The sequence below is a fragment of the Oncorhynchus mykiss genome, chromosome 13 (assembly GCF_057628025.1).
Source record: "Oncorhynchus mykiss isolate SJ-2025 chromosome 13, ASM5762802v1, whole genome shotgun sequence".
NCBI classification, from domain to species: Eukaryota; Metazoa; Chordata; class Actinopteri; order Salmoniformes; family Salmonidae; genus Oncorhynchus; species Oncorhynchus mykiss.
Window position 1 is genome coordinate 79,002,483 of NC_143034.1, and position 13,335 is coordinate 79,015,817.

Below are 13,335 nucleotides of genomic sequence, written 5' to 3' on the forward strand. Positions count from 1 at the left end.
CAACTCTCCTAGAACCACGTGTACACAACTCAGGGACCAATGATGCCACGAAGAAGGTGGAAAAAGAGCGAACTGCAGACCGTATCGTCACCGTCCTCTTCACTGGGTGAGTGGGAGCTGGTAGTATCTTTTTAAATGTGTGTCGAGGCTGTGACCCACAAACTTACTCTGAGATGTGGACAAAGATGTCGCTGCCTCCGTCGGCTGGTGTGATGAAGCCGTGTCCTTTAGTCCGAGAGAAACACTTACATACACCGCTGAATGACGGGCCCTCCGCTGCCCGCTCCGCCCTGCACACACACACACCAGACACACACACCACACGCACGCACACCACATACATACACCACACGCACCACACACACACACACACCACACGCACGCACACCACACCACACACACACACACCAGACACACACACACACACCACACACACACACCACACACACACCACACACCAGACACACACACCACACACACCACACCACACACACACCACACAGACACACACACACACACCACACAGACACACACACCGCACGCAAGCACACCACACAAACACCACAGACACACCACACAGACACACGCACATGCAACACACACAGACACGCACACCACACACACACACACGCACCACACCACACACACCACACAGACACACACACACACACCACACACACACCGCACGCAAGCACACCACACAAACACCACAGACACACCACACAGACACACGCACATGCAACACACACAGACACGCACACCACACACACACACACACACACACCACACACAGACACACACATCGCACGCAAGCACACCACACAAACACCACAGACACACCACACAGACACACGCACATGCAACACACACAGACACGCACACCACACACACACACACACACACACGCACGCACGCACACACACACGCACGCACGCACACCACACACACACACACCACACACACGCATGCGCAACACACACAGACACGCACACCACACACACAGACGTGCACGCACACGCAGACACACACACCACGACCACACACACACCACACACAACGACCACAGACACACACACAAAATAAAAGGCAGGCAACATTTAAAAAAAAGGAACAACGACAACCTTGCAACACGCATCTAATTATTCAGTATGAACGAGATTGGATTGGTTTGGATTCCATTCTTCATTGTAACCATGACGACTCCACAAATAATTGAACACAACCAATATGAGCAGATTAGTCTTCAATATAGAAATGTTTTGACCAAGTTAATCAGACAGAATGTTGGTACTTATTTTGATCCAGAGCCAGAAATGAGTCACTCAGCTTTATGATGACCAATATAGATGTTGCTGTAAATAGCCTACTAAATAGGCTGAACCTAGATGAATATTAAAATTGCCTAAATAAACTAGTACATTTCATTAATTAAATAAATGAACTAGCTCAGGTCTTGAAAATATATTTTCCCCCTCCCCTATCCTCGCTGTGCCTTCTTTCATTCAGTCTCTTCTTCTAAGTAGAGAAGGACTCCGTGTTTCAGAAACTCACTTTCTATTTATTTATTTATTTTACCAGGTAAGTTGACTGAGAACACGTTCTCATTTACAGCAACGACCTGGGGAATAGTTACAGGGGAGATGAATGAACCAATTGTAAACTGGGGATTATTAGGTGACGGTTTGAGGGCCAGATTGGGAATTTAGCCAGGACACCAGGGTTAACACCCCTACTTTTACGATAAGTGCCATGGGATCTTTAATGACCTCAGAGAGTCAGGACACCTGTTTAACGTCCCATCCGGGATATCTTTTTAGACCAGAGGAAAGAGTGCCTCCTACTGGCCCTCCAATACCACTTCCAGCAGCATCTGGTCTCCCATCCAGGAACTGCCCAGGACCAACCCTGCTTAGCTTCAGAAGCAAGCCAGCAGTGGTATGCAGGGTGGTATGCTGCTGCCCCTTCTATAGACGGGCTATCACTCTCCCACTGTAATACATAAAGACAGGTAGTTATTTACACAATGATTTATTTCTGTTTTTAGAGAAACCAAAAGGCTGCCGTGCCAATTTTTCTAAAACCGTCAGTCCACACGTCAAGTGAGTTTCTGAAACACGGAGTCCTTCTCTTCTCTTCACATGTCAAGTGTAATTGAGCCATTGTATTTCCCCAAGTTCTCTCTCAACTCCGGGACCACCCGCCAGCTAAATGTTGTTGTTGCCTGATGCAGGACTCTATAGCACCAGAGGAGAGAGACTCTCGGACTGAAACATTCCCACCTCCATTCGTTTACAAAAGGATGGTGTAAATAGTGGTTCTTGGTGTGAACAATCCCCCAATTTGTGCCACAGTTTAGACTAGCGATATATCAGCGTTCTAACTCCCCCTTGTGGTAGTGTGGTGCAATGACAGAAGTTGGGGCATAAGATCACAACTTTTAAATGAAGTACCACTTTAGTGTTATGATACATTATATAGTGTTATGCTACATTATATAGTGTTATGATATGGGAGTAGTGTTATGATACATTATATAGTGTTATGATACATTATATAGTGTTATGATACATTATATAGTGTTATGATACATTATATAGTGTTATGATACATTATATAGTGTTGTGATACATTATATAGTGTTGTGATACATTATATAGTGTTATGATACATTATATAGTGTTATGATACATTATATAGTGTTATGATATGGGAGTAGTGTTATAATACATTATATAGTGTTATAATACATTATATAGTGTTATGATACATTATATAGTGTTATGATACATTATATAGTGTTATGATACATTATATAGTGTTATGATACATTATATAGTGTTATGATACATTATATAGTGTTATGATACATTATATAGTGTTATGATATGGGAGTAGTGTTATAATACATTATATAGTGTTATAATACATTATATAGTGTTATGATACATTATATAGTGTTATGATACATTATATAGTGTTATGATACATTATATAGTGTTATGATACATTATATAGTGTTATGATACATTATATAGTGTTATGATACATTATATAGTGTTATGATATGGAGTAGTGTTATGATACATTATATAGTGTTATGATACATTATATAGTGTTATGATACATTATATAGTGTTGTGATACGGGAGTAGTGTTATGATACATTGTATAGTGTTATGATTCATTATATAGTGTTATGATACATTATATAGTGTTATGATACATTATATAGTGTTATGATACATTATATAGTGTTATGATACATTATATAGTGTTATGATACGGGAGTAGTGTTATGATACATTGTATAGTGTTATGATACATTATATAGTGTTATGATACATTATATAGTGTTGTGATACGGGAGTAGTGTTATGATACATTGTATAGTGTTATGATTCATTATATAGTGTTATGATACATTATATAGTGTTATGATACATTATATAGTGTTATGATACATTATATAGTGTTATGATACATTATATAGTGTTATGATACATTATATAGTGTTATGATACATTATATAGTGTTGTGATACGGGAGTAGTGTTATGATACATTATATAGTGTTATGATACATTATATAGTGTTATGATACATTATATAGTGTTATGATACATTATATAGTGTTATGATACATTATATAGTGTTATGATACGGGAGTAGTGTTATGATACATTATATAGTGTTATGATACATTATATAGTGTTATGATACATTATATAGTGTTATGATACGGGAGTAGTGTTATGATACATTATATAGTGTTATGATACATTATATAGTGTTATGATACATTATATAGTGTTGTGATACGGGAGTAGTGTTATGATACATTATATAGTGTTATGATACATTATATAGTGTTATGATACATTATATAGTGTTATGATACATTACATAGTGTTATGATACATTATATAGTGTTATGATACGGGAGTAGTGTTATGATACATTATATAGTGTTATGATACATTATATAGTGTTATGATATGGAGTAGTGTTATGATACATTATATAGTGTTATGATACATTATATAGTGTTATGATACATTATATAGTGTTATGATACATTATATAGTGTTATGATACATTATATCGTGTTATGATACATTATATAGTGTTGTGATACATTATATAGTGTTGTGACACGGGAGTAGTGTTATGATACATTATATAGTGTTATGATACATTATATAGTGTTATGATACATTATATAGTGTTATGATACATTATATAGTGTTATGATACATTATATAGTGTTATGATACATTATATAGTGTTGTGATACATTATATAGTGTTATGATACATTATATAGTGTTGTGATACATTATATAGTGTTGTGACACGGGAGTAGTGTTATGATACATTATATAGTGTTATGATACATTATATAGTGTTATGATATGGAGTAGTGTTATGATACATTATATAGTGTTATGATACATTATATAGTGTTATGATACATTATATAGTGTTGTGATACATTATATAGTGTTATGATACATTATATAGTGTTATGATACATTATATAGTGTTATGATACATTATATAGTGTTGTGATACATTATATAGTGTTGTGACACGGGAGTAGTGTTATGATACATTATATAGTGTTATGATACATTATATAGTGTTGTGATACATTATATAGTGTTATGATACATTATATAGTGTTATGATACATTATATAGTGTTATGATACATTATATAGTGTTATGATACATTATATAGTGTTATGATATGGGAGTAGTGTTATGATACATTATATAGTGTTATGATACATTATATAGTGTTATGATACATTATATAGTGTTATGATATGGGAGTAGTATTATGATACATTATATAGTGTTATGATACATTATATAGTGTTATGATACGGGAGTAGTGTTATGATACATTATATAGTGTTATGATACATTATATAGTGTTATGATACATTACATAGTGTTATGATACATTACATAGTGTTATGATACATGATATAGTGTTATGATACATTATATAGTGTTATGATACGGGAGTAGTGTTATGATACATTATATAGTGTTATGATACATTATATAGTGTTATGATACATTATATAGTGTTATGATACATTATATAGTGTTATGATACATTACATAGTGTTATGATACATTACATAGTGTTATGATACATTATATAGTGTTATGATACATTATATAGTGTTATGATACATTACATAGTGTTATGATACATTATATAGTGTTATGATACATTACATAGTGTTATGATACATTATATAGTGTTATGATACATTACATAGTGTTATGATACATTACATAGTGTTATGATACATTATATAGTGTTATGATACATTATATAGTGTTATGATACATTACATAGTGTTATGATACATTATATAGTGTTATGATACATTACATAGTGTTATGATACATTACATAGTGTTATGATACATTATATAGTGTTATGATACGGGAGTAGTGTTATGATACATTATATAGTGTTATGATACATTATATAGTGTTATGATACATTATATAGTGTTATGATACATTATATAGTGTTATGATACATTATATAGTGTTATGATACATTATATAGTGTTATGATACAGGAGTAGTGTTATGATACATTATATAGTGTTATGATACATTATACAGTGTTATGATACATTATATAGTGTTATGATACATTATATAGTGTTATGATACATTATATAGTGTTATGATACATTATATAGTGTTATGATACATTATATAGTGTTATGATACATTATATAGTGTTATGATACATTATATAGTGTTATGATATGGGAGTAGTGTTATGATACATTATATAGTGTTATGATACATTATATAGTGTTATGATACATTACATAGTGTTATGATACATTATATAGTGTTATGATACATTATATAGTGTTATGATATGGGAGTAGTGTTATGATACATTATATAGTGTTATGATACATTATATAGTGTTATGATACATTACATAGTGTTATGATACATTATATAGTGTTATGATACATTATATAGTGTTATGATACATTATATAGTGTTATGATACATTATATAGTGTTATGATACATTACATAGTGTTATGATACATTATATAGTGTTATGATACATTATATAGTGTTATGATACATTATATAGTGTTATGATACATTATATAGTGTTATGATACATTATATAGTGTTATGATACATTATATAGTGTTATGATATGGGAGTAGTGTTATGATACATTATATAGTGTTATGATACATTATATAGTGTTATGATACATTACATAGTGTTATGATACATTATATAGTGTTATGATACATTACATAGTGTTATGATACATTATATAGTGTTATGATACATTATATAGTGTTATGATACATTATATAGTGTTATGATACATTATATAGTGTTATGATACATTATATAATGTTATGATACATTATATAGTGTTATGATACATTATATAGTGTTATGATACATTATATAGTGTTATGATACATTATATAGTGTTATGATACATTATATAGTGTTATGATATGGGAGTAGTGTTATGATACATTATATAGTGTTATGATACATTATATAGTGTTATGATACATTATATAGTGTTGTGATACATTATATAGTGTTATGATACATTATATAGTGTTGTGATACATTATATAGTGTTATGATACATTATATAGTGTTATGATACATTATATAGTGTTGTGATACATTATATAGTGTTATGATACATTATATAGTGTTGTGATACATTATATAGTGTTATGATACATTATATAGTGTTATGATACATTATATAGTGTTATGATACATTATATAGTGTTATGATACATTATATAGTGTTGTGATACATTATATAGTGTTGTGATACATTATATAGTGTTATGATACATTATATAGTGTTATGATACATTATATAGTGTTATGATATGGGAGTAGTGTTATAATACATTATATAGTGTTATAATACATTATATAGTGTTATGATACATTATATAGTGTTATGATACATTATATAGTGTTATGATACATTATATAGTGTTATGATACATTATATAGTGTTATGATACATTATATAGTGTTATGATACATTATATAGTGTTATGATATGGGAGTAGTGTTATAATACATTATATAGTGTTATAATACATTATATAGTGTTATGATACATTATATAGTGTTATGATACATTATATAGTGTTATGATACATTATATAGTGTTATGATACATTATATAGTGTTATGATACATTATATAGTGTTATGATACATTATATAGTGTTATGATATGGAGTAGTGTTATGATACATTATATAGTGTTATGATACATTATATAGTGTTATGATACATTATATAGTGTTGTGATACGGGAGTAGTGTTATGATACATTGTATAGTGTTATGATTCATTATATAGTGTTATGATACATTATATAGTGTTATGATACATTATATAGTGTTATGATACATTATATAGTGTTATGATACATTATATAGTGTTATGATACGGGAGTAGTGTTATGATACATTGTATAGTGTTATGATACATTATATAGTGTTATGATACATTATATAGTGTTGTGATACGGGAGTAGTGTTATGATACATTGTATAGTGTTATGATTCATTATATAGTGTTATGATACATTATATAGTGTTATGATACATTATATAGTGTTATGATACATTATATAGTGTTATGATACATTATATAGTGTTATGATACATTATATAGTGTTATGATACATTATATAGTGTTGTGATACGGGAGTAGTGTTATGATACATTATATAGTGTTATGATACATTATATAGTGTTATGATACATTATATAGTGTTATGATACATTATATAGTGTTATGATACATTATATAGTGTTATGATACGGGAGTAGTGTTATGATACATTATATAGTGTTATGATACATTATATAGTGTTATGATACATTATATAGTGTTATGATACGGGAGTAGTGTTATGATACATTATATAGTGTTATGATACATTATATAGTGTTATGATACATTATATAGTGTTGTGATACGGGAGTAGTGTTATGATACATTATATAGTGTTATGATACATTATATAGTGTTATGATACATTATATAGTGTTATGATACATTACATAGTGTTATGATACATTATATAGTGTTATGATACGGGAGTAGTGTTATGATACATTATATAGTGTTATGATACATTATATAGTGTTATGATATGGAGTAGTGTTATGATACATTATATAGTGTTATGATACATTATATAGTGTTATGATACATTATATAGTGTTATGATACATTATATAGTGTTATGATACATTATATCGTGTTATGATACATTATATAGTGTTGTGATACATTATATAGTGTTGTGACACGGGAGTAGTGTTATGATACATTATATAGTGTTATGATACATTATATAGTGTTATGATACATTATATAGTGTTATGATACATTATATAGTGTTATGATACATTATATAGTGTTATGATACATTATATAGTGTTGTGATACATTATATAGTGTTATGATACATTATATAGTGTTGTGATACATTATATAGTGTTGTGACACGGGAGTAGTGTTATGATACATTATATAGTGTTATGATACATTATATAGTGTTATGATATGGAGTAGTGTTATGATACATTATATAGTGTTATGATACATTATATAGTGTTATGATACATTATATAGTGTTGTGATACATTATATAGTGTTATGATACATTATATAGTGTTATGATACATTATATAGTGTTATGATACATTATATAGTGTTGTGATACATTATATAGTGTTGTGACACGGGAGTAGTGTTATGATACATTATATAGTGTTATGATACATTATATAGTGTTGTGATACATTATATAGTGTTATGATACATTATATAGTGTTATGATACATTATATAGTGTTATGATACATTATATAGTGTTATGATACATTATATAGTGTTATGATATGGGAGTAGTGTTATGATACATTATATAGTGTTATGATACATTATATAGTGTTATGATACATTATATAGTGTTATGATATGGGAGTAGTATTATGATACATTATATAGTGTTATGATACATTATATAGTGTTATGATACGGGAGTAGTGTTATGATACATTATATAGTGTTATGATACATTATATAGTGTTATGATACATTACATAGTGTTATGATACATTACATAGTGTTATGATACATGATATAGTGTTATGATACATTATATAGTGTTATGATACGGGAGTAGTGTTATGATACATTATATAGTGTTATGATACATTATATAGTGTTATGATACATTATATAGTGTTATGATACATTATATAGTGTTATGATACATTACATAGTGTTATGATACATTACATAGTGTTATGATACATTATATAGTGTTATGATACATTATATAGTGTTATGATACATTACATAGTGTTATGATACATTATATAGTGTTATGATACATTACATAGTGTTATGATACATTATATAGTGTTATGATACATTACATAGTGTTATGATACATTACATAGTGTTATGATACATTATATAGTGTTATGATACATTATATAGTGTTATGATACATTACATAGTGTTATGATACATTATATAGTGTTATGATACATTACATAGTGTTATGATACATTACATAGTGTTATGATACATTATATAGTGTTATGATACGGGAGTAGTGTTATGATACATTATATAGTGTTATGATACATTATATAGTGTTATGATACATTATATAGTGTTATGATACATTATATAGTGTTATGATACATTATATAGTGTTATGATACATTATATAGTGTTATGATACATTATATAGTGTTATGATACAGGAGTAGTGTTATGATACATTATATAGTGTTATGATACATTATACAGTGTTATGATACATTATATAGTGTTATGATACATTATATAGTGTTATGATACATTATATAGTGTTATGATACATTATATAGTGTTATGATACATTATATAGTGTTATGATACATTATATAGTGTTATGATACATTATATAGTGTTATGATATGGGAGTAGTGTTATGATACATTATATAGTGTTATGATACATTATATAGTGTTATGATACATTACATAGTGTTATGATACATTATATAGTGTTATGATACATTATATAGTGTTATGATATGGGAGTAGTGTTATGATACATTATATAGTGTTATGATACATTATATAGTGTTATGATACATTACATAGTGTTATGATACATTATATAGTGTTATGATACATTATATAGTGTTATGATACATTATATAGTGTTATGATACATTATATAGTGTTATGATACATTACATAGTGTTATGATACATTATATAGTGTTATGATACATTATATAGTGTTATGATACATTATATAGTGTTATGATACATTATATAGTGTTATGATACATTATATAGTGTTATGATACATTATATAGTGTTATGATATGGGAGTAGTGTTATGATACATTATATAGTGTTATGATACATTATATAGTGTTATGATACATTACATAGTGTTATGATACATTATATAGTGTTATGATACATTACATAGTGTTATGATACATTATATAGTGTTATGATACATTATATAGTGTTATGATACATTATATAGTGTTATGATACATTATATAGTGTTATGATACATTATATAATGTTATGATACATTATATAGTGTTATGATACATTATATAGTGTTATGATACATTATATAGTGTTATGATACATTATATAGTGTTATGATACATTATATAGTGTTATGATATGGGAGTAGTGTTATGATACATTATATAGTGTTATGATACATTATATAGTGTTATGATACATTATATAGTGTTGTGATACATTATATAGTGTTATGATACATTATATAGTGTTGTGATACATTATATAGTGTTATGATACATTATATAGTGTTATGATACATTATATAGTGTTGTGATACATTATATAGTGTTATGATACATTATATAGTGTTATGATACATTATATAGTGTTATGATACATTATATAGTGTTGTGACACGGGAGTAGTGTTATGATACAGGAGTAGTGTTATGAATTTTATGAATAATGACTAAACAATATCTACATTTTAAATAGAACTATAACTAATTAAACTCTACTCTGTTTTATTCTATCTGATTAATAATGTTCATTCATGAGGGATTGTGTAGCATTAAACAAATTAATAATGGTAATTAAACATAATAAACACCCTTCCAGCTGGGTTGGGGAGGAATGCATTGTGGGTTTTAAGTAAGCAGAAAGGATCGTTAACCTGTGGTTGAACCGACTCAACTTAGCTCTGGGATGTTTAGATAAGGCAGTGTGTTTTTTCCTAGGTTTTCCATTATCTGGAACTGTCTGCTGAATAGTGATAGATGAAGACTTCAGAAGTTTAATCTTGATATAAGTGTGTGTCTGGAGCGAGCGAGGGGGGGGGGGGGGGATAAACTTTTGAACCTGTTTTCTCCTGGTCGATAAGAGGAAGGACATTTTATAACCTATGACGTCATATTGTGTATATAAACTGTTGTTTGTGGTTTCATGGCAGCGAGCTCCGAGAATAAATACTATTATCTAATTTGGATAAGATACAAATTCTCATAAAATAGACTAAGTGAATTTAATTAATGAACACATATAGAAATTATGAAATTACATTAGCAAGTAGTGTTATGATATGGGAGTAGTGTTATGATACATGATATAGTGTTATGATACATTATATAGTGTTATGATACATTATATAGTGTTATGATACATTACATGGTGTTATGATACATTACATAGTGTTATGATACATGATATAGTGTTATGATACATTATATAGTGTTATGATACGGGAGTAGTGTTATGATACATTATATAGTGTTATGATACATTATATAGTGTTATGATACATTATATAGTGTTATGATACATTATATAGTGTTATGATACATTACATAGTGTTATGATACATTACATAGTGTTATGATACATTATATAGTGTTATGATACATTATATAGTGTTATGATACATTACATAGTGTTATGATACATTATATAGTGTTATGATACATTACATAGTGTTATGATACATTATATAGTGTTATGATACATTACATAGTGTTATGATACATTACATAGTGTTATGATACATTATATAGTGTTATGATACATTATATAGTGTTATGATACATTATATAGTGTTATGATACATTACATAGTGTTATGATACATTATATAGTGTTATGATACATTACATAGTGTTATGATACATTACATAGTGTTATGATACATTATATAGTGTTATGATACGGGAGTAGTGTTATGATACATTATATAGTGTTATGATACATTATATAGTGTTATGATACATTATATAGTGTTATGATACATTATATAGTGTTATGATACATTATATAGTGTTATGATACATTATATAGTGTTATGATACATTATATAGTGTTATGATACATTATATAGTGTTATGATACAGGAGTAGTGTTATGATACATTATATAGTGTTATGATACATTATACAGTGTTATGATACATTATATAGTGTTATGATACATTATATAGTGTTATGATACATTATATAGTGTTATGATACATTATATAGTGTTATGATACATTATATAGTGTTATGATACATTATATAGTGTTATGATACATTATATAGTGTTATGATACATTATATAGTGTTATGATATGGGAGTAGTGTTATGATACATTATATAGTGTTATGATACATTATATAGTGTTATGATACATTACATAGTGTTATGATACATTATATAGTGTTATGATACATTATATAGTGTTATGATACATTATATAGTGTTATGATACATTATATAGTGTTATGATACATTATATAGTGTTATGATATGGGAGTAGTGTTATGATACATTATATAGTGTTATGATACATTATATAGTGTTATGATACATTACATAGTGTTATGATACATTACATAGTGTTATGATACATGATATAGTGTTATGATACATTATATAGTGTTATGATACGGGAGTAGTGTTATGATACATTATATAGTGTTATGATACATTATATAGTGTTATGATACATTATATAGTGTTATGATACATTATATAGTGTTATGATACATTACATAGTGTTATGATACATTACATAGTGTTATGATACATTACATAGTGTTATGATACATTATATAGTGTTATGATACATTACATAGTGTTATGATACATTATATAGTGTTATGATACATTACATAGTGTTATGATACATTATATAGTGTTATGATACATTACATAGTGTTATGATACATTACATAGT

The 13,335-nt window shown here is 28.2% G+C and overlaps 1 protein-coding gene across 1 annotated transcript in view; it reads right to left on the reverse strand.

Annotated features, from left to right (window-relative positions):
- The window catches only part of carhsp1 (calcium regulated heat stable protein 1), a 35,661-nt gene that overhangs the window by 1,096 nt on the left and 21,230 nt on the right, over positions 1-13,335 (reverse strand). The window contains exon 3 of the mRNA XM_036942126.2: positions 168-290. Coding sequence (XP_036798021.1) covers positions 168-290 — 123 coding nt within the window. The remainder of the gene's footprint in view (positions 1-167; positions 291-13,335) is intronic.